Source organism: Eucyclogobius newberryi, unplaced genomic scaffold, assembly GCF_026437365.1.
Source record: "Eucyclogobius newberryi isolate DKJ021-1_F unplaced genomic scaffold, fEucNew1.0.hap1 SCAF_18, whole genome shotgun sequence".
NCBI lineage: Eukaryota > Metazoa > Chordata > Actinopteri > Gobiiformes > Gobiidae > Eucyclogobius > Eucyclogobius newberryi.
In genome coordinates this window covers 13,824,801-13,849,600 of record NW_027315812.1, presented here as the reverse complement: position 1 = coordinate 13,849,600, position 24,800 = coordinate 13,824,801, and the positions used below count along the sequence as shown (strand labels likewise).

Genomic DNA, 24,800 nt, shown 5'->3' with positions numbered 1-24,800 from the left:
GTGATGTGAAGTCCAGTGGACTGGACTAGTGTGTCAGTCAGTCACTTGTAAATATGCAATTTCTATGAATGTTTTAACAGCAAGAGGGTCCGTTCAAGTTCATAGGTTAATGACTAGTGGTGTTTTTTCCCACATTAATCTAAGACGCAAACGCGTCATCGTATATTTTAACATTTTGACAAAGTGATTTGATTGGTCCAATTTGTTTAATAGCGGGAAATTAATCCAGTCTGCGGACACAGATATTTCTGTTTTTTGTCACGTTATTTATCATCTTTAGACAAATTGAAGATGTTTTACTATCCAAATGTTCTTCAGCGCCATTCTGGATGTTTTGCTACGATTTGGCAAGTACAGATCAGATTAGATTAGGATGAAGTTTGAGACTACTTTAAATGAGCTAGAGCTATTGTGCAGAGATAAGCAAATAATCTGCTTGTTCGATCTTTGCGATCATTGGTAAATCTGTTTTTTTTCACTATTCACAATTGAATTGTTCATTATATTTTCAGGTTAGCAGCTACAAAAGGGGTGAAAGTGACTCGCAGAGAGCTCCTCAGAGTGAATGTCAAGAAAACATGGTGGGTTGCGTCATATCATTGCGTTGTTGTATTTAATACTACCATTACCATTTAAGACACTAGCCAAAGTTGATGTTTTCTAGATCAAATTATTTTTCAAGTTTCTGCCCAATATTGTGTAGAGTGAAGTAGTGGTTTGTACCCCTGAATAAGATAAGATAAGATATTCCTTTATTGTCCCACATGGGGAAATTTCATTGGTGCAACGCAGGTAGATACAGAGGTAGATACAGAAGAACAGATCACTTATAGGAAGTCTGAAAAACACTTTCAGTAGAAGATCTCCTATAAATAAATAAAAACTCCCATAGACAAATAAATAAATAAATAAATACCATTGCATGTGATCCCGACAGTAATTGCACATGAATATGTGTCACGACAGCACATAGATTGCACATGAGTTTCACAGTAATTGCACATGAATTGCACATGAATTCCAACAGCAATTGCACATATGACAGAATTGCACATCAGTATTAGGTTAGGTCAGTAAGTATCATGTACTGGTGTTTCTTTTGTAATGAAATATCCATTTACTAGTATATTATCAATTATTGCCTATTGTTTATTATATTTAAATTGTCCTACAGAAACATTCTTAAGGATGTAAAATGTACTACAAACTAGAAAACCCAAATACTTTTCAATTCCATCTTTTCTTTTGGTTGGGAAACACGGCAGGGAAGACTTTATTACTTGAATTTTATAATCCCCAAAATATATTTACACTTTATCATGGGAGGGCAAGAGGGTCAAGCAGCCTACCCATGATTTAATTTCAATATTTTGAATTGCTCAATGTTTTAACTAATTATAGCAAGATGAACGTCACAATGACATATTTAACACAAGTGATCATAATATACATTCATATTTAAGATTGAAACGGCTTCATGCCACTGACACATTATCTCTTAATAAACCCTTTTCTAAACGTACAATATTTTTTGATACACATGAGCTACAATTGCAAAACAGAATGAAACACTCAAGTCGTTATAATCTGTCGGATAAGAACTTACTTATTCGACTCTAACGCCCAGGTCTTATAGTACTACATATAAATCACCAAAAAGTCCCATTTGTGCCTATAAAATGTACACACAAGCCCCAAATGTATTGTTCCAGCTATTATTTATTGAACGACAAGTCTGTATAATAGTTATTGTGACCAGCCAAGGTGACGGGCCTCAGAAAGCACAAATAAGGCAATATAATAAGTATTTACCTAGAATCTAAAAAATGTCACTAAACATGTGTCTTTTGTTGTTTTAAGTGTGGAAATCTTGAACTACATCCTGGCTCAGGTGCCTCCGCCGCAGCAGAACCTCCCGAAGCCGCGGTTCTCCCTGTACCTGTCGTCTCAGCTGCAGTACGGCGTGGTGGTGGTTTATCACCGGCAGTGCGGCTTTCTGCTGGGTAAGAGCAGCCGGTCAATGTAGTGAGCAATGACAGCGCATTAACATCAGACCAGAGCGACCTTGAAGGCACAACGGCGGTAAACAATGCACTGGGCACCATCTGTGAATGAGAAAATGAAGGAGGAAGTCATTAAGGAAGAAGTTACAGACATTAAAAGTGACAGTTACGTTGTATAGGAAGCTGTTTTTGCTCAGGCTGTGTTCACAATGCTAGCAAGTACACCAAAATGTGATTATAGTTTATTTTTGCCCATATGTGACCTGTGTCTTGAGCTTTTTTTCAACATAAATCAGGTACAAATCTTCAATCTCGATTATTGTTGCTTTTAAGCCATTGAAGGAAAACAAATGGGTGTCGTAAATGTTAAAAATATTGACCAAAAAATGATTTCTAACCTGTAAATATCTTGGTTGGGGTTCAAGTGTCACAAAAAAACATGGATGGCTTGTAACAATCAACTTAAAATAAAAAAAAAATCAATGCAATACTGCAATTTTCTGATCTTTGTAGTTGAATAAGCTCTTTTTGCAGCCCTGTTTAGATCGTTTTATTATGGAAAATACTCATACATATACTTATACATTAATCCTTTATTTTACATTATCTCCAAAACAGTAATTTTGATTTAACTGCCCCTTCTTGTAACAGATGCTACAATATTTCACTGGATTTTGAGTTTTTATCTGCTCCTTGGGTCTCCTCAGTTGATTCACACATAAAACTGATTTGTGTGGCATTTAATTTGAAATGTGAACTAATCCTGACTCAAAAGAATAGAGTTTTTCAACAAATCTGAGCGGCAGGACCTGCAGTGTGGGCGCAAACAATACGACGCCTCAATTCACCTCAGCCTCTGCCTTTGAGCGCGACAAAAAACGCAATATGTTTCAGTAATTGCTTTGATAAGTTTCATTCAAAATCCATTAATGACCTGAGGAAGCCATTATCTCTTTGCACAGCGCCTCAGCCTCCTCTCATTTTGTCTTAAATTACACCTCGACATTGATATTGGCCTCTGACCGATTCACAATCAAGCCGTTGTCATGGCTGATGTAAAACAGTGACATTCAATGCGGTATAATGCGCAGGGGGGGCAGCAGGCAATGTTTGTCACGTGAAATAATGTCAAGATTAATCCCGGGTCGTCGCATAGAAATCTTTAATTTACAATCCGAATATTGCAGTGGTAAGCAGCAGTGCGGGTAGTATTTATTGCATACCACCGTCAATAAATTAAATATTGCCCTGTTTTGCAGATGAGATCCAGCACGCCATAGATCGCCTTCTCCGTACTAAAGGACGCGCTCCCATCGACCTGGCCGAGGCGGACAGGTGAAACTGAGTCTTTGTAGCTTATTCAAACTCACATTAGGGCCCAGTGATGTAGGGAGAATATCTGAGCACTCAATAAGCTTTGCAGGTTCAGTTTCCAGCACGTATTTGAATCCTGCTTAAGGATTTGAGAATGCAGTGAAATATGGATGATTTCTACAAACAAACAACAAGGTAATAAATAAGATATGGTCGGACAATGCTAAGGATATTTGATTGTTTGTGATTAATCTTGCCGCTTTGTGCTTCGTTCAGTCCGTGGCGTTAAAGTACTTGAAATCCACCTTAGACTTTGCATGTAAACTCTACGCCTTTGATTCCTTGGTCTGAACGTACCATTAGAATAAACAACTAAACCTATAACTATAGAGTAAATATAAAAATCACACACTAACTATTGTATGTGCCATGTTGTTAGCCGCTTTAACCTTCTCCGGTACAAAATAGTTCTTAAAACTACTGTACTTTCTGCATCAAAATGAACGCTTCAGTTATTGATTTCGCTTCGATGAAATATTAAAGATGTCTTGGGTGATTAGAACGACGGGTGCATTAGGAAGGTGCGGTTTACTGTGTGATTGACAGACTGAGCTACTTCTTTTACGTGAATGGCTTCCTAAATATTTAATAAGTCCCCGTTAAGGAGCAGTTGTAATGCAGGAGAGCTCCGGTTCCAGACGCTTTATTGTGTTTAAGTATTCAAAATGTTTTCATGAATACGAAAAGATATCAACGTCTAATAAGGCCTCAGGTTGAACAAATGTGTTTGATTGGCAGATTTGCGTTGGATCTTCCCGATAACCTCGCCGTGCTTGAGCAGGCAGAGGGAGCGCTGGACCCTTTCTTTGGGTTAATGGGGTCTCATCAACTTCCAAGTCCATACAAAGTCAACCAGGTAATTTGTGCGTCACTGCTAAGCTATTCTGCGTCAAATTAGCAGCGTCTCAGGTGGAACGCTACAAACGTTAGGTGCTGGAGGATTTTGGAAATAACTTGAGTTGGTTGATTGTGTCTTAGTCAATGAATGTTTTATTAGTTGACATGTTTTTTCATTGGTAATATAAGATGGGCTCGGCGATACGGTGATACAAATTAATTGCAATTTCACCCTTTAGTGACATGGTCAAGTCGTGTTTCACAATTTCTCTCTCTATTTAATGCCGTCGTTGGCTCAAACACACCCTTTTTCCCATCCGTTTCTCTTATTGGTCAGCCACTGTACGGCGGTGAGTGATTGACAGCTGGAGTCAGCCCATCACGGTGAAGTGTGAAGAAGCAGATGGCTTAATTTAAAGGCAATACAAACATTGTATTTTGATAATCATATTAGTTATCTGGACTATACAGACTAAAACACATACAAAAAGACCTTTTCTAACAAAGACATTGGTATTATTCAATCAAAATGTCAAAAAAGAATAAAACAATTCCTATTTTCATGTACTTTATTTGTAAATATTAAATTAAACTATCTAGAAGTCGAATAAAGGATTTTGTCATCCTTTTATATTTAAAACGTCTCAATGTACAGTAGAAATAATTGTTTGACAAGTCGACCACTAATATAATGGTAAATAATAGTTCCTAATCACACAGTGCACCTATAAAATGAAGACACAGATCACATGCACATTTCTAACTCCAGCAGGGCCATTAGAGTCATTACGTTAACTTTGTGAGACATTTATAGGTTGTAAAGTGGTAAACAACATAAGTGGTTCACTTCATTGTAAAAACAGGACACTCAAAATGTACATTTATTTAATAACTGAACACCAAAACCAACCTCATCTACATTTATATAATATCTTATTATACACAGGGCTGTTATATCGCTATTAAAACAATATTGGCAGTGCAAAACAGTGGCGCGTCTCTGCCATTTCCTTGCCCTTCTCTGTGGTGGATTGCTCGTTCATTTCTCCTGCAAACATTTTACAACTGTCTGTGATATTGTGTATAAAACGCCTGCTGAACGCGAACGCAGAGTTTACGGTTTGAATTTGCCCAAAAGTGCAGCAAATATACAGTAATGCGTAGGCTTTCAGTGGATCAGTTCAAGTGAGATAGTATTCTGTGTACAAGAAGTTTAATTTTGAATAGCAGTTTTGGTCAGTTTTGGTTCTCTTTTCATATGAATTGCTTGTAATATTGTTTTAGGTGTTTCTCCACAGTCGCTTCGTTTGGTCATAACTTAAGTAACCCTAATTATTTAAAACGCGGTGAGTTGACTCAAAAAGTGTAAATGAAAAAGGTTTGTGTTCATTAATATGCAAAGACTAGAACAAAATCTACTGTTCATTTCAGTAGTGTGTTAATCATGCTTTACTAATGCATAGTTTAACCTAATCTAATCTAATTGTCTGACCTAACATTCACTTTTTTAGCCGAGCGTGACGATTGAGGACCTCAGCTCTGACCTTGCGCTGATGCTGAATTCCCAAGCCACATCTGAGGAAGAAGGTACACAAATCTACGGCTCTTTATCATATACAATTATATATCATTATTATATTTAATTTCTTATGTGTACCCCTTTTAATCTTGGCCACAACCACCCAATTGGCATCACAAAATCATCCATTGTATGATTATAAACCTTTAGAAATAACTACGCTTTAACATAGTAATAAGCAACATTTATACCCCACAGATTGTATGAGAATTAAAATATTCTAATGACACTTTTTGTGCCACCAATGGGAATCACATGAGCGCTATAGAAAGCTCTGGGTTAAGTGTCTTGCTCAGAGGCACGACAGAAGTTTGCTCTGTCAAGTTTGGAACAGGGAAACTACCTAACCGACTGTGGCACTGCAGCCTCCGATCACAAACAGACACATTTGAATAATTCCTTGTGTTATCTATTGAGCTAAAGTTTACATTGGTAGAAACTTCATATATATGGGAAAATTTACCATAATGTATGATAATATCTTAATAATAACACATGCCATGGTAAACAGAGATGGGTTGAAGAGCCAAGAGTAACATTACTTTTAACTAGTATTCAAATAGAAGTAAAGAGTCAAAGTAATTGAATGGAAACACTTTGGAGGTCAAATGTATTTAGAATCTGATTTATGAGTGTAATTGGACAGACAAAACTGTAAATAATGCACAGATTCTGGAAATTTCAAAGAACAGACATGAAAATTACTGAATAATAATAATAAATCTAAATAACATCTTAAGGACATAGAACTTTCAATACTTGTGGACTCACTCACAGTGGGAAGAGGAGCCCAAACAGTTAGAAGTAAAAGTACAATTTCTTCCAAAGTTACACTGTTAAATGTAGTGCCTGAACTGCTAGCCACCTCTGCGTATAAAACGATTAAAAAAACAATGTAATGTATCTGAATCGTCATGTTTCCCTCGTCCCGTCCAGTTTTCAGGTCGCCCGCCGCCGCCATCACGCTGCGGGAGAAGGAGCCGCTTGTCACGGGCCGTGGCGAGGTAGAGTCTGTCACAGAAAACACATCCGTCATCGTTTCACTTCCACCGCGACCGGTCGTAAATCAGGAGCCGAGCCGTGTTACTTCAACTCCCCTGTTTATACTCGAGGAGTCTTGTTTGTTTGGCTAAATTGTGCAAAATGAACTTTAAAATGAGGAAACTACTGATGGCTGTTAATTTAGGTTTGATTCATTTTTACGATTACACATTATAGTGATGAAAATAATTGGCTGAATGAACCAATATTAAATAATAGGACAATAGTGAACAGTGTTGTATCCAAGAGTGATAAAGAGGTGGCTGTATGCATAATAATCATAAAAATCATAAAAATTACGACAAAATGTATTATCTAATTCTGGCATATTTACAGAAATATTTATTCATATGCACTGTCCCTGAAATGAACAATCTTACAGTCAAATACTAAGTTATTTACTTTAATGTTGGGCCTTGTAATACATTATAACATTTTGACATAATATCTGCAAATATTAGTTAATGGTCCAAACAGCAAGACAGATACAAGATTTTGATATTGGCTGAAAAAATAATAATAATGGGCCACTTATTTCACAATTTTTCTTTTGTTTGTTCATATGTAATACTAAAGAAGCTGAACAAAACACACTTTAATATTTTGAATTAACCCCACCCCCACCTCACATTCACACACAACAACTAAATAGAACTGAATAACATTGATACACCAAAAGAAAAATTAACAAAAATAAAACATTGAAATAAACCTGAAACAAAACCAGTATTTCCAATGTGTTTTTGAAAATGTAATGGCAAGGCAAGGCAAGGCAAGTTTATTTGTAGAGCACATTTCATACACAAGGCAATTCAAAGTGCTTCACACAGCAGGAAAAATGCATTCAAATCACAAAGAAATTACAGAAATACAATAAAATTAACTAAATTAAAAATGATCAATCCAACTGATTTTCTAAACTAATAAAATCACAAACAAAAGAGAAGAGTGCAACGATAAAAATTAACTACAATAAAATTAACTAAATTAAAAATTATCAATCCAACTGATTTTCTAAACTAATAAAATCACAAACAAAAGAGAAGAGTGCAAAGAAAAAATCCCTTCAGTCATATGCGCAGCTAAACAAAACTGTTTTTAGCTTAGATTTGAACATTGTCAGAGTAGAAGCCTGTCTCACATCTTCAGGAAGACTGTTCCAGATTTTAGCTGCATAAAACTGAAACGCAGATTCCCCATGTTTTGTCCTGACTCTGGGCACCAGCAAGAGGCCGGTCCCTGAGGTCCTCAGAGTCCGAGATGGTTCATATTGCACTAACATATCCAAGATGTACTTTGGTGCTAGGCCATGGAGAGACTTGTACACAAGCAGAGCTGCTTTAAAGTCTATTCTCTGAGCCACAGGGAGCCAGTGCAGAGACCTGAGAACAGGACTAATGTGATCATACTTCCTGGTTCTAGTCAGGACCCGAGCAGCAGCGTTCTGGATGTACTGCAGCTGTTTTACAGCTCGTTTGGAGAGACCAGTGAGCAGGCCGTTACAGTAGTCTAATCTACTGGAGACAAACGCGTGGATAAGTCTCTCTAAATCTGGTTTTGACACTATATTTTTGATTTTGGCAATGTTTTTTAGATGGTAAAAAGCTCCTGATGTTATTGATTTGACGTGGCTATTAAAGTTCAAGTCTGAGTCCATTATTACCCCCAGATTTCTAATTTGGTTTGTAGGTTTTAGAGCGAGACTCTGGAGGTGACCGCTAACACTTTCTCTTTGTTTCTGTGGGCCAAAAACGATTATTTCAGTCTTGTCTGAGTTCAGCTGGAGAAAGTTGTTTTGCATCCACAAACTGATCTCTTGGATGCAGTGACAGAGTGAATCTACTGGTCCATATTCACCTGCCGATAGTGAAACATAGATCTGAGTGTCGTCTGCATAATTGTGATAGGACACATTTTCACTGCGTATCAACTGACCCAACGGCAGCATGTAGAGGTTGAACAGAAGGGGACCCAGGACTGACCCTTGGGGCACTCCACAGGTCAGGGTCATGTGGTCTGAGACACAGCTACCAATTTCAACAAAGTACTTCCTGTCTTCCAGATAGGACCTTAACCAGTTTAGGGCAGTGCCAGTGATGCCCACCCAGTCCTCTAGTCTCTGTAAGAGGATCCCATGATCGACAGTGTCAAAATCAGCACTCAGATCTAACAGAATTAAGACTGAGGCTTTGCCCGTGTCAGTGTTCAGGCGGATGTCATTTGTCACCTTGACAAGAGCAGTCTCAGTGCTGTGATGAGGTCTAAAACCTGACTGAAAAACATCAAATGAGTTGTTTATTAAGAGGAAATCTGTGAGCTGTTGGTAAACAACCTTTTCAAGGACTTTGCCCCAAAATGGCAGATTAGAGATGGGCCGGTAATGACTCAGTACTGCGGCATCAAGACTGCTCTTCTTTAGGAGAGGCTTTATGACTGCAGTTTTCAAAGACATTGGGAATGTTCCAGATTGAAGCGACATGTTAACTATGTGAGTGAGTGGTGCTAACAAACTGTTCAGCACAGACTTTAGAAATTTGGTGGGTAACACATCAAGGCAGCATGTAGATGAACTCAGACTGGTGATGATCTCATGGACAGTTTTGTCAGTTACTGGTGCAAAGTGAGTTAGCTCTAAGTGTCTTGGTGGTTTTAGGGTAATTTTTTTGCATTGTGGGATTTATAGCATTTTTAATGCCCTGAACTTTGTCATTAAAGAATAATGCAAACTCATTACACTTGGATGTGGAAATGAGTTCTAACGGCAGCTGAGCTGGAGGGTTTGTTAATCTGTTTACTGTGGCAAACAGGACACGCGAGTTTTTACTGCAGCTTCCAATTATTTCAGAAAAATATCTTTCCCTAGTTCTACATAAGATTAGGTTGTACATGTTCAGCTTTTCTTTGTAAATCTCTTTTTGAACCTGGAGCTTTGACTTGCGCCATTTCCGTTCGGCCCTGCGGCACTCCCTTTTCTGTGCCCTGACCGAATCATCATTTCTCCACGGCGCCTTCTGCTTATTTTTAACCATTTTAGCCTTTATAGGGGCGATGGTGTCCAGAACATTCAAAACACTAGATGTAACAGAGTTCAACAAATCATTTACATTAGAACATGAGACATTTTCAAAGTTTATCATTTCCATAAACAGTGCACCTGTGCCATCACTTATGTGTCTCCTCTTAACAACTGCAGGACCAACCGGAGGTTTGGGAGAAACAGACAGGTCAAAGAAGACACAGAAATGATCAGACAGAGCAACATCGATCACATTAACATTTGAAATATTTACCCCCTTTGTAATTATGAGATCTAGAGTGTGTCCTTTGCTGTGGGTGGGGCCTCTCACATGCTGAGTAAGACTGAAGGTTTCAAGGACAGCATCAAGCTCTTTAGCGTTTCTGTCACAAATATTATCAACATGCACATTGAAATCACCTGTAATGACCAAACCATCAAAGTCTGTGCATATGACTGAAAGCATCTCAGTAAAATCATCAATAAAACTTGGGCAGTGCTGGAGAGGCTTGTATAAAACAATGAAGAGAATGGATGGAGACCGTTTTAGCTCCATTTTAAAGGATACATACTCAAATGATGAAAACACCCCAAAAGACAACCTGCGGGTAATTATTTCATCTCTAAAGACAGCACAGACTCCACCCCCTTTTTTGTTTTCTCGTGTTTCAGATTCAAACTTAAAGTTGGGTGGAGCAGATTCTACCAGAACTACATTTCCTGTGTTTTTGTCAAGCCATGTTTCAGTTAAAAACATAAAATCAAGATTATAAGAAGAAATAAAATTATTAATTAAGAGAGATTTGTTACATAAGGATCTGACATTTAGCACAGCAAGTTTCAGACTAGTTTCAGTGAGACTGGGCTTTATCTTTTCACAGGGAATATGAATCACATTTCTCAGATTGGGCCTGACTCGCATTTTGTTTTTCCATCTGTGTGATGATGTGACTACAGAAATAGCACTAGGGGGGGCTCTTTTTATATAGGGCCCCGGGTTGGTTTGATTTTTAATGTGACAATAAGTCCCGGCAACGCTGAGACCCAGTGCATCCTAGCTATGGGAGATACCAGGTAAAAGGCGAGGTTGGATGGGTGGTGGGGCTTTTGTAGCCAAGGAGAGTTTGGGACCAGGTGAGAGGCGAGGGGGGATGGGTGGTGGGGCTTTTGTTGGTGTAGTCGGCATAGCCCTTGCTATATTGGGCGTGAGTGGAGCCATCTTAATGCCTGATTTGATCAGACTTTCAAAATGGCTGGGAAGGCCCATGGGTGAGAGTGGAGATGAGAAGGAGAATGATGAATCTTTAGTGGGAGTAGATGTTGCAGGGGGAACCCAGGGCTGGTGTGAAGGCAGGGGCGATGACAGGGATGTTGTTGGGCTTGTCACAGATGGGTCCAAGGCCTTTGAAGATTGTTCCTTTGCTGGAGGCGGTGGAGGTGAATGTGGAGCAGCTGGAGCTGAATCCTTTGCTGGTGGTGGTGGAGCAGCTGCTGATGAATCCTTTGGTGGAGGCTGAGGTTGTGGTGCTTTTGATGTTGAAACATTGGCTCGGTCTCTGGCTGATGGAGCAGGAATTCTTCTCTCATTCCTCTCTTCTCTAACTATCTGCTCAGGACCCTGTCCAGGCCCAGTCCAATGCCTCAGAGCGTGGAGCAGGTTCTCTGTCAGCACCCTCACTCCACCTCTGCATAGGTGGGGGACATTTCTCTTAAACAGGTCCTCTCGTTTCCAGAATAGATAGAAGTTCTCAATGTAGTGTAGTCCTCTCGGGGAACACTCTTTGGACAGCCATGTGTTCAGCTGAAGAAGCCGGCTAAACTTGTTTATCCTCCTGTCGATGTTTGGAAGAGGTCCACTTATGAATGTTTTGATTTCCATTTTATCAAGCACGTCGAATAACTTCAAGAAGTCTTTTTTCAAAACTTCAGTCTGTTCCCGCCGCATGTCCACTGCACCCACGTGCACAATCAGCTGTTTAGCTCCTCCATGCTTAGCCATAATATTTGGAAGGAGTGACGTTATCTCAGAAACAGTGGCGCTTGGAAAAGAATGTGTGTTTATCTTTTCATGCGTCACGTGACTTATCGCGCCGTCCCCAACTAAAACAATCTCCGTGACCTTGGCTTGTGGCACAGTTCCTCCTTGCTGTATTTTGGCCACGTCATCTTTCCTTTTTTCATTTAATTCCATCTCTGAAAGTGGTAAAAATCTGTTGGTGAGCTGTATTTTAGGTGACTTCACGTTATCTTTGTATCGTTTAGGCTTTGCTCCAAGTTTGTTCCAAGAAACAGCCTGGTCTTTCTGATTTTTAGACAGTTTTGGAAACGACACAGAGTCACTGCGGTTTAGGTTGAAAGTAGCAGTTTTTCTTGTAAAAAGTGTGCTCTTCTTACCGTCGGTTGACACAGGAATGGTATCGTGAAGAACTTTTTCAGATTCCAAAACAAATATCCGTGTTTTCAGCTCATTAATTTCTTGTTGATATTTCCGACAGCGTTCACAGTCTTTCTCACTTCTTCTCCCGGACATGTCGCTGGCGTCAGATATGTCGTTAAAACTGGAAAAATGTTCTTAAAATCCTTGGTTTACTTGAAAAAGTCTAAAGCAAAAATGTTTGGAAGACAAAAACTGATTAAAAAGCAAAATAAATAAGGAAAGCAGCGATAGCAAGCGGAGCGAGCAAAAAAGCGTGTGCACTCTTCGGAAGCAGGATGCTATGTAATCTTTCCATTTCATACATTTCAGTCCTTCGCACAGTCTGTCTCTGTCTCTGTCATCCATTTTCTTATTATTGCTTTTTTGGCTGCAGCAAAAAGTACACTCCGCATGTATCCATCTATTGTTTCCATTGTTGGAGTTTTACGTCCGATTGTTAATATCAGTGTTGAAGACCAGTATTTATGAATAATAGGACAATCTCAAAACACATTGTGGTGCTATTTGACAGCCACAGTTTCTCCAACAAATTGTATATTTAACAACATCTATCATTTCACTACATCTGTGTATATTAATCTATTATATATTACACTATTCTACTAGAATTACACAAATACATGTTATAATAAGAGTCTTTTTTAGGGTCATTTTTAACCTGCCGCTTCTTTGCAAACATATATTTAGCCAAAACTTTCAAAACACTTTCCATCCATTATTACATCTGTGAAAATAAACCGTTTTTCTCCTTCAAGATGAAATATTACTGAATTTTAGACCGACCAAAAATCAAACAATATTTTTCTTGAGGAGCTAGAAACTGGAAAAATAAATGTTTGTATAAATGTTTGTCTCAATATTTGAAGCAGAAAATGAGTTTAGAATGACTTAAACGCTGCTTATGGTTTTGGAGCATGAATCAGCAGATGTCTGGTCACTGTCCCGACTTCACCTTTGTGTCCGGACTCACTAAACTTGGCAGAGGCTGATTGTTTCGGTCGTGGTCGGTACAATACAGTAGGTTAGCTTAGCACGTACGCGGCACACTCATTCTGTCACTTAGCGTCTGATGAAGCTCCTCCTCCAGCGCCGTGAGGCCTGTCGAGGCACGATCACATCTGACTCAATCACATCCACTTGTTCTCACTCAAGAGATACAAGAAAGAGCAGTATTTTTTAATGTGCTGCAGCTGTTACTTTTGGTTTTGCTTAGATTTTAATAAGCTTTAATTTATGACCTTAATGAGGAAGTTGTTGTAAATTAGTTTGTCTATTGATTTAGTTTGATTAAGCCTGCACAAGTAATAGATCCTACTGTGAAGTTTTACGTTAAATGTTGAAGACTGTATTTGGTTAGGGCTTCAACTAATGATTATTTTGCTAATAATCTAGGAATTATTCATAGTTGTTCAGGCAGTTTGTTTGCCTGTGAGTCATGGAATCTATTCCGTCAGCACATTTTGGAGTATGATTGTAATAATTGGGGGAAAGTGGTGTTGGGACAGTACAATTTAGGAACCCAGGATGGTAACACTTTAGTTTAGGAACCACTTTTTAATCACAAACGGAGATGTCAGCCAGTGGAGTTTCAGGTATTAGGTAGTGGTTATAAATCACTTATTAATGCATATTAATGTAATAGTCCATGATGTTAAAAACTGTTTAGAGTATAAATGGAAATAGCTAAATAATTGTTAAATACAGAATAAAATGTTAAGGTTAAGTACTTTTTGACACTAATAGTTTTCCATTAATATGTGATTCTTAAACTAAAGTATTACCTTTTATTTTTGTGTTACAGCATTTTGAAGGAGCAGATCTTCCTGAAGCCACAACCCAGGAGCTGGACTTGTTGTTGGATGAGCAAGACCAGTTTAGACACGGTCTGTGTTTGCAAACCACAACATTAAAATATTTGATTTATTTCACTCAAACGCAGTAAACATGATTATATTCAAGATTCTACTAAAAGATTTGGCAATTTTTTCAAAGTTTGACACTTTATAAAGTTACTTCCTGGTTGGAAAATGAGCAGCAGATGAGACATGGGAGAAGTAAGGAGTAGTTACATTTACTTGAGTAACTTTGAAGAAATTGTACTTCTTAGTGTAGTTTTCAGACATCATGGTTTGAAGTAGCAGTGAAAGTTTGAGTAAGTGACAAAAACTTTATCTTGCCCTAATTAATTAGTTTGAACATTTGTGTTTCTTGCACCACTTCTTCAAATGTATTGTTTCTTTCTCAATTACATCAACTTCAAATCATAAATCAAATGTTTTATACACTATACAAGGGCCTAAATCCATATAAATTACACAATAGTTATGTGTCAGTGTTGTGTACGTTGTCTCTGTGTTTTGGACTGAATGTCACTTATTCATGATACATTCAGAACCCGGCTCCACTTCTCTTCTAAGTTTCAGCTTTCATTGTTCTCATTTTCTTCACATGATTGATGTAAAACTATGATAAATATTTACCACAGATACCATCACACCTAAATCTACATCTGAAACGCTTGAGAACCAGTCTTATGCACAGTCATGTTTCTGCCAGACCAAATACTTTCATTCATTTAATCTTTGTTTCCTGATACTTGTGTGAACAATAAATACCTTAAACTATCGTACCGAGCCACTTTCAACTGAACAGGTTATTCACTATTCACAGGCATTTAAATTAAAATGTGTTATCTTCATTGTAACTGTGCATCTGCTTTTGTTGACAACTTAACTTTATATACAATAAATACAATGCAATGATTGTCAAATTATGGAATTATGGATGAAGTGGTCATGGAGGCAAGAAAATGATCTTATATGGCATTTTCTATGTCGTGTACAACCATTGAATCCACCATAAACACAGTCAATTTCCTTAGTAACTTAATTTGTAAGAAAGTAACTTAACCTGAGATACAAGAAGGTTTTCCCAGTGTTTATAATCACTGCGGTTGTATTTTAAAACAGTCGAACGCTTTTGATGTCATTACAGATTTGGAGGAGCCGCTCGGAGATGGGCGAGACCGGGGCAGAGACCTCATGTCGTCCATTGACCAGTGAGAATAAAAAAAAACACCACTGCAGCTCAAACCTTCCATAACGCTTCCAGTCAATGCGCTTGATAAAAAGACCTAATGTAACGTTCTGCTTGTCAGGTTGAAGGAGTCTGTGCTGGTTCCGTACCTGGACAGTGCGTGGCTGCAGGATGAGGAGACGGGGCAGTTAGGGGATCTCTCCAAACCCCCCCTGCCCCAAGAGATGACGCCTGAACACGTGAACATGCCCTCGTCACCGGGCGCCGGGCCAGAGCCGGAGGTGAGACACACGGGGGAAGGACTACTTACACAAACATCATGGACCCATAGGGGGAATTACACTTTCCACAGTATACATGAGTTAACTATTGTCAACAACATCTTATCTTATCTTATTGTCAACAACAGTCAAAAAGTAGGATACACCAGGAAGAAAGTAGGGAGGGAAATGGGTAAAATAAGCACAAATGTTATAATGTAGCAGTAAATATAAGTAAATATAATAATTGACATTACTATGGCATAGAGGTGGGCAATATATCAAAATTTACTGTTGTTTTGCAAAATTTGAATATCTAGTATATTATTGCTGCAAAAATAAGTAAGTTAAAATAAAAAAAATATGTTATAAACTTTCAAATGAGGGCAACAGGTGATATTTCTGCACTTTTGTTATTCATTTTACAGGCATACAGGCAATTTGTCTCTTGATTAAACCTCAACTAATACATTTAAAGACACGTTTTAACACATTTCTGTTACTGCAAAACATTGAGGTTTTCATGTAAGGAATTACATTACAGCACTACTTGTTTCTTCAAAAAATACAAAAGTGTAGAAAATAATTAAGCAATATACAGAAAATATTGGCTTATTATCAGTTATGAGCCCAAGTTTTGATGGTTTTGGCCTAGAGTTTCCATATCGTTGCATCGCACATTAATTATTTGAATGATTTTATTTGATTGAAGACGTTTCTGACTGAATTCCTATGTTGTCTCCTTCTGTTGTTCACTGTGAAGCTTGATCATGACAACACTTGATTACCTTTGAGTGACTCTGCTTTACTTTCATTACGTCTACTTCACATTCCTCATAGTGAACTGTCATGAACTGCTCCAGTCCTTTTGTGAACAGCATAACCTCTTAATCCATGCTCACAATAAAAGACTGCCATGTTTCCTTCACGTCACACGTCACGCATCATGTCATTATATTGTGTTGTCACTTGGTATTGTGGCTTTGTCGTCAGGTGATCGCGCGTCCCGCTCGCAATCTTCGCAAACGGCAGCTCGTTTTCGCGGATCCTGAAGTCCAGATTTCAAACAAAATCATGAAGATGCAGCTGGAGAACCCCCTGGCGGAAACCCTGACTCTGGTAAATAAGGATAGAGCAATAGACAATAATCCTTGTATTTTGCTTTGCACAAAAGGATTTATGAGGAGGAACAATTACAGAGTGAACCAGGAACAAACATCTTAATTTACACCTATAACATATGACTTATGTACTTACAGGATGGGACTACCGTATTTTCCACAATATAGGGTGCACCAGATTATAAGGTGCACTGACAATAGTCTATTTTCGATCATTTTTCATATATAAGGCGCAATGGACTATAAGGTGCAGTAAGATAAACAAAACGTGCACCACCCAATATCGCTTCGAGGTCAGTAAGCACAACCAGAATTCATCCATATATAAGGCGCACTGGATTATAAAGTGCAATGTTGTTTTTTTGAGAAAATTAAAGGCTTTTAAGTGCGCCTTATAGTGCAGATAATACTGTAGATTTATTAAACCAAACGTCCCATATCTTCTGTTGTATAGCGTTGAAAAGCAAATTATTTTACCAAGAAGGAAAGTACATAAAGCAGTTAAAGACGTACTATTGAACGTATACATGTGTAATCATAATGAATTATTCCTGACGTTGCTAGCACTGTTATATTAAAAACACTGGGGTAAATTAGATCAAACAACTCACTGCAGGCAGGAGTTCAATGGCCGATTTAATTTTCGCTCTCCATTGAGCTGTAATCAAAGATCGCCCATAATCAGGCGGTTTCCTGATTAAAAATGCACTTCCGAGTTCCTCAGATTGATTATGCTCCTCCATTTTTGAGTTAATTTCCTCAGTTTGGTGTTGGTTTGGTCAGAGTAACTTACTTTCATGTTTTTTCTTCTCTTTTGCGTTTAGTCCGACATCTTGGTGAAGTCTTCTGTGGTTAAGTTCGCCAGTCCTGCACAACTCTTCCAAAACCCCTGTGGAAGTGAGTTTGGCTCCACTGCAAAACACTGCCATAGTAGTTACATGTGGTTACATTACTTATTAAATAGGAAAACCACATCACTTCGGCAGCAACAAGCAATTATTGTAGTCGACTAGTCAGCAATTATTTCAAATTCTTATCCAAATAAAGGTTGAAATAAGGTGACGAAAGGCTTCTGGACAGAGAATGTTTATGGATCAAGTGTATTATTGGGGAAGACCTTAAGCTTATTCTTGTTTTAGAGTCTGAATTGTCCAAATAATGATTACGATGATCAAAATATGATTACAGTGTTTCCTTATTTATCCTACCTAAATTAGTATTTTGATTGATTCAAGAATGTTTTAGAAATCCTGTATTGTCCTGCATTCGAGACCCAAGTGCTATACCCCCTATACCCGCCCACATCCCTGTATTTACTTGTAGTTTGTTTTTTTTACTAAGCATTAGGGTTAAAAATGTTTTTGCCAATCTTCAAAAACAAAATGTAAATGACAAGCTGCTTCTTGCTACGAAGAGATGACACTATGAAGAGGCGGGGCTTAACTGATCAGCAGTTTTGAACAGGAAGTAAATTAACCTGTTTCTATTATTAAGCCGTTTTAGAACAATATTTCTGTTTACAATTAACAAAATGTAATGTTGGTTAGGTTTAAAATCAGACTGGTGGTGTCATCACTGCATCTGTTTTCCCCCATGGCCTTGTTCTGCTGGTGTCAAGCTATAAAATGTCTTTTATATGATGTTGATCGACCTGAATGAATGAAAGTGCAGACAGATGCCATCGCAGCGCCACACGGATGTACTGCAAAGTACAAACACTATAAATTTATATCAAACATAAGTTTAGCAGTTCTGCCATTTGTAAACAGATGCAGGAGCAAAAATGTACTCAAGTAAAAGTCAGTTTTTTTTCAGTCAATGTTTTCTGTATATTTTTGCTTGCTTAAGGTCAGAACTTGAAGTCAAAACCTTTAGACTACTCTGTGAAAGTACTACAAATAATGCCTTAAACCCTAAAAAAAAACCTTTTCAGTACTTTTTTAAAAATGTAGTACAGATTCCTGCTTTTAAATGTGAAGTAAAAGTATTCACAGTAAAATGTACTCGAGTAGTCTTGTATTTAAGTACAGTACTTTCACTTTTATACTTTGTTACTTTCCACAACTGGTGCAAGCAAAGGAAAATAAAGGTTTTCAATGTTTTGTATGGATTATTTTTTCTCGTTAAATTCTTGGTTGAAAAGTACATTTGGCCAAATGTGATACTGTAACTGAAGGTTTGTGTTCAGACCTGGCCCACCCCGACCTCAGATCCCTTTGGAAGACCAGCGCTGTGCTCACATCCTTCACTGGACCCGAGGAAGAGGAGGAAGAGGAGGAAGAGAGGGAGATGCTGATGTTGGAGTGGAAGAGGAGGCACTCAACCATGAAGGAGGTCAGGAAATTCAGTTAATTACATGATATACATTACAGACCCCATTAGCACTAAACACATTAAGTTTATGTTTGAATGTAGATGAGCAGGTCGACCTATGTGATCAACTTCACTAAACAAATATTTCATATTATTCTAGGGCTGCAGCAAGAAAACAAAGTATTATTGACCTTTATTTAACCAGTAAAGTCCCACTGGGATGAAGAACCTCTTTAGAGTCCTGGCCCCAGAGGGGAAGAGCCTGTTGTACATGTTTTTAATGGTAGAGGAAACCGGGCATTATTTAATCAAACTGGCAGTAGCAGATGTTCCGCGTTCCGGTTTTGGGCCCCGGCCCGGTGGTTAAGATAAGATATGCCTTTAATAGTCCACACAGTGGGGAAATTGCAGCGTTACAATGCACAAGTAGGTACAGAAGTAAAGAGAGCAGATAACTTATAGCAGATTTTTTTAAAACACTCTTAATAGAGGAGCTCTTACAAAAGAGAAAAGAGAACTCTCGTTAAAAAACCTTATATTCTTAATTAAAAAAATAACACTCTTATTTACAGCAGTTGTATGGACAGGGAATATTGCACCAATATGATTGAAGGTTGGGGACCCCTGGTCTAGACCACAATACAATTTTCTCTCTACAAAGTTCTGGTGTCCACATTTGAGGTCACTATACTGACACTTAGTGGTGGTGACCGAGGTTTTTAAGAGTTTAGAATGTCCTGAATGTTTTGTTTTACTTTGTTAAATGTACATCTTCCTGCACTTGTTAGCAGCACTTCACATTAGCCACATTATTCCAAGAGCCATAGTTGTTGTTTTTTCTCATGGTTTTTTTACACCAGGAAAATGTTGCTGTATTCAGGCACTAATCGTTTTTGCAAAGCATTTTTCAGTTGTAACTTCATTGTATTCTATCAAATAGATTATGAATGAATGTCCTAAACTGTGTAAACTACATCATATAAAAAGATCATTCTTTGTTTTATCAGTGTAATCCCTCATTCATTTGAATGTTCCATTGTAGAAAAAGATTCAGTCAACATTTTGACTCATCCAAGAGTCATTCTCAATCTGCAGAAATAACTAAATCTTTTCTACATAATTCTTTGTTTTTACACTCATCAGGTCCCAATCAGCCCAAATCACAAAGAGAAATTACCAAAGCAAGCAATGCAAGAGTCCGGGTTCTAGGATGTTATAATAATAAAAACAACATTGAACACAGCTTTTTAAAGGTTGTTCCTTCGAAAAAGCTTGAAAACATCAGTTATAACATGTTTATCTGTGATTAATGTGTCTTTACTTGAGATACATCAGTTATAACATCTGTAACTGTGATTAATCTGTCTTTACTTGGTCTTATGTAGATGTAAATCAGGTCAGTGAAAGTACTCCCTGCCTCGGTGTCGGAGGTTATGGAGTGTAGCCACTGTAATGTCTCTATTAGACCTCTGTGTTCAGTTCAGTGGGGAGATAAATGAAATTAAGTCTGTTTTGTAACTTTGAGCCTCTTTCAGATATCCAGTGACTCAGGACTTCAGCCTGTGGACGGATCATGTAAGACTTATTTACCTTTCTCTCTTCATCCATAAATATATAACCACTGAAGTGTGTACAAGTGTAATGGCTCAGCTCTGTACTGCATTACTGAACATATTTAACCTACTAATGCTCATCATTTGGAAGTGTTGACAATTGTGCAAGACAGAGGCAGAAAGTAACTAAGAACAAAAGTAAAATGTTTAAGGGTTTATATTTGAGCAGATTCACGATGCATCCTGACTGAAATTTTGAGGCTTTGAGAAAACTAAAATATAAAACAAAAAAGTAATTGCGTCATCATTAAGAAATTGAAAAACACTTTATCTAGATCAGTGGTTTTCAAAATGAGGGTTGGACCCCCTGGAGGTCACAAAGCATGAGCTGGGGCACAAAATAATTTCATAATGTAATTTTAAAATTAGGAAAATGTATTACATCTACTTCTTTTTATTGAAAACACTATGTTTTAGTGAAATTTGGTTGGATAACATAATACACTTCAGTCAAAGTTTATGCAGAATTTTGACCCTTTAAACATGAATTCAACAAAACAAAGCTGACAAATTGTGACATGAGATGAATTTTGGCCAAGTGTTTGCTGGGTAATTCCCTAGTGTGATGTCATAATTTACAAACAGAAAGTGAAATTATAAACCTAAAAATGTGCTATTCTGTGTTAACATTTTTATATTTTTTAGCAAAATTCAAAATTATATTTATCTTAACTGCATTTCAGTTGAATGAGTGGTTCAACCTGTCAGAGGCACTTTCACGTCCTAAAACCAGCAGATACAATCCTTCGTGTACTTCTTCCAGTTGGCCTCATCCAAAACCACCAGTTCAGTTTCTAATGTTAAGTTGTGCTTTCCTCTGAAAGTATTAGTCTTCAAATGTGTTATTCCCACTCAAAGTGTGTCTAATATATGAGCATTTCTGTTACTCATGGTCATGCTCGGCTGTGTTTTGGACAGCTGCGCGGGACGTGGGGCTGGACTTGTCTAAAGAGGACAGATCTGTGAGCGACGCCATCGCCTCCGCCGGCAGATGGTGAGTCCCACGGCCTTTCAGGACCAGCTAGAACTAAATGTAAAACATGCCATATATTCAGCATCTGTGTTTGTTTATGATGTGTGTTGTATTTGTGTGCACCAAATAACAATCTTTATTTAAATATGGACTTTACAACTAAAATAAGACCATAAAAGTTTGTGTCACACTTTTTTGCCTCAGTGTGGACAAACTGAAAGGCTTTTTCCTTTCAGTTTAATTATCACAGTTATCTTAACCATAAGGGAAATCACAGATATTCAAACTACTGAATACGAGCTTGGTGTAAAGTGTAGTTTAATTTTTTTTTAAAACAGTTGTAATGAAAGTACACTATCGTAAATTAACTCAAATTAAAATCTCCAACCAACATCAGGCAACCTTTTCACTCATAGATCCATGTGCATCCCATAGACAGTGTAAATAATAGTTAGGTTTCAAACACTGGGTATAAAAATGTGATCAACAATTCCCTAACTTAACTAGTTTCCTGTGATATGGATATTACATTATTAGAAAATGACAGAACATAATGACATTAGCCTTTGTACCACAGAAACATCTTTTGTATCCACTGACTGATGCAGGTCGCCTCAGGACGACGTGCAGCCCATGATGGAGCCAATCGCAGAGGAAAACATCGAGATGCCCGAGACGCAGAGTGAGGCTCAGAGCAGCGGCACGTCCAGGTGAGAAGCCACAGGAAAAACATGAAGAAACCATAACATCAACCAGGAAATATTACACTAGACGTATGAGTTAAATTTATTTTTGAACAGCTTATTTCTTTGAATTTATCGTGTATAATTAAAACAATGTTCTAATATCATATCTCCAAAACAACAATAGCAATATTATCCATTCTAAATATATCACATAATGGATAATAACATAATTCAAAATGTTAAAATTGGCTGTCAAATCAATATGGACTACACATCTCATCTTTTAGCATTAGCAAATGTCTTGACCACAATGATGACACTGAAAGCCTGATGCTGCAGTCGTACTATTATTAGAGCTTAATGGATGTCTTGATCTCATTGCTTGCTCATGTCGTTTTTTTTTGCAGCTGGATCTGTTCCCATCTGCAGAGCGCTGGAGAAGTCACATTTGACTCACTGCTGCCTCCAGAGGCCAATCGCAGCACTGCAGCTCACACACTCTGCAAACTACTGGGTATTTATATTAGATTGTATCTGGTTTTGAATTGTCAAGAGTCAGAGTAGCTTTGAAATAATTGCCTTTGTTTTAATTGTGTGTTTTTTTTAAAAAGCTAGAAATTAGAACTTGAATTTGGGAAAGCAAATATAAGTGGGCCCAGTACAAAATTTTTATATATACTCTTAAATGTTGCTGTAAGTCATGTATTTCCCATTGTTGTTTTTGCTGATGAGCTTTGGTCCGTGTCTGCTCAGGGCTGCTCTCTGCTGGACGAGTGAAGGCACAACAGGCCAAGCCTTACCACACCATCCTCCTCAGCTCACCATGAACTCATGGGATGTTTTTTTCAAAGTTTTCACAAGGGCTTCATAACATTTAACCATCTTTATTGTTAAGCTATTCATTAAATGTTAACAATTGAAACCTTTTAACCATATAATTACTGCTGTTGTTTGAAATTGTGGTTTTATCTTGTTCAGTGTTTTTAACATGAACTTTACATGGACTGTTCTTTCTACCATTTTTAAACATGTGTTTTGTATTGCACATTGTGTTACACATGGTTTTGTAATTCATAATAAAATAGATTATTGGTACCAACTTAAAAGACTTGACCCTAACTTTTCAACCAGTGCCAGAGAACACTCGTGTGCCTTATGAATCAAATTTGAGGAAACAATTTTATGTAATAAGTACCCATTTTGGAGTGCCCTGAGCAAACTTGTGAAGCAGAAAAGGCACAAAAACAACCACTATTGCATAAGCCAGACAGTGACACAGGCATTTATTTACACCCCTTTCTAATTGGAGTCATCGTCAGTTTCTGTAATGTTTTGTGGATGGTGTGTGGCATTTTTTAACAACAATATTATGCCACACAAAATGGTTAACCAAAAACACTGGATTGGACCACCTATAGCCAGTAGCCAGCCCACTGTGAAATGGCCAGCTCAGGATGACATCAGTTCAGCGGTGTTGCCTCTGACCTCATGCTGAGATTACCACACAATAACAGTGGTGTTCACTTATTGAAATGGTTGTAATTCACTGTGGCCGGAGAGAAAGGGCAGAGGAAGAGCACATGACACCTCTTTGTGACAGGTTTGAGCTGAGGTCAGGGGCTGGGCTGCAGTCACTGACCAGAAATCCTCATTCACATCAACACAGAGGAATGAAGTACACTTTAATCTACAATGGCACGTTCAGGATCTAAACTATGAAATGTAGTGCAGTTATTCCCATTTTTATCAGGTACCGCTTGAGCTTCGTCTCACACTCCAAGTAACCATTAACTCAGGTACTAGGCAAATAAATCTGTCTTTGTTTGTAGTATATTGTCAGTTATTACTGATATATTATCGTTAGAATTACATTGATGTTAAATCATCCAAAACATTAATAAAGATATAACACTAACTACAAATACGATTCACTTTGGGAAATGGAAAACGTAGATGTAGTGGTTTAACACAGAGGTTCCTGACCTTTTTTGTCTCGAGAGGCCCCCAAGCTTCACACTCAGTAGCCCCTAGGCCAACAAATTGGTTTACTATAAATTTGTATGTTTCAATTATTACTAGTATATTTCCTTGTTTAAAGATATGTGTGTCCAAAATCCTCCACATTAACTACAGGTACAAATACATTTTTTATACATGTATTCTTTTTTCACTATACTAAATTTCACCTACTTTTAAAAGCTGAGATTAGTCATTTTTCCCACTGGTCTCCATATCTCTGGTTGAGAAACACTGATGTAGTGGTTAAACACAACAAGCATCTTTTCAGAGAAAGACCATTCTTCTTAAAGACATGCATTTTATTTTCAATCCAAACTCAAATGTTTCAATCCATTTTGAAGAATTTATTTGTGTGTTTCATTCATATGATTTGTTCCCATTTAAGAAATATTGTTGGATTTGAACTGAAACCCATGGATGGAAGAAACTGAGTGAATGAGTGAATTAACTTATATTTACATTCCCACTCAATCCTTTCTGCAGGCCTGATGT

The 24,800-nt window shown here is 37.8% G+C and overlaps 1 protein-coding gene across 1 annotated transcript; it reads left to right on the top strand.

Annotated features, from left to right (window-relative positions):
- Nucleotides 1–307: 307 nt before the first annotated feature.
- rec8b (REC8 meiotic recombination protein b) lies at nucleotides 308–23,116 on the top strand. The gene is made up of 18 exons (XM_072451338.1): nucleotides 308–351; nucleotides 513–581; nucleotides 1,861–2,003; nucleotides 3,263–3,338; nucleotides 4,116–4,233; nucleotides 5,726–5,801; nucleotides 6,730–6,797; nucleotides 14,089–14,170; nucleotides 15,282–15,345; nucleotides 15,445–15,604; nucleotides 16,577–16,702; nucleotides 17,529–17,601; nucleotides 18,893–19,038; nucleotides 20,553–20,592; nucleotides 21,549–21,624; nucleotides 22,212–22,313; nucleotides 22,697–22,803; nucleotides 23,043–23,116. Exons 1-18 carry the CDS (start codon nucleotides 308–310, stop codon nucleotides 23,114–23,116), a joined length of 1,644 nt encoding a protein of 547 aa, XP_072307439.1.
- Nucleotides 23,117–24,800: the final 1,684 nt, after the last annotated feature.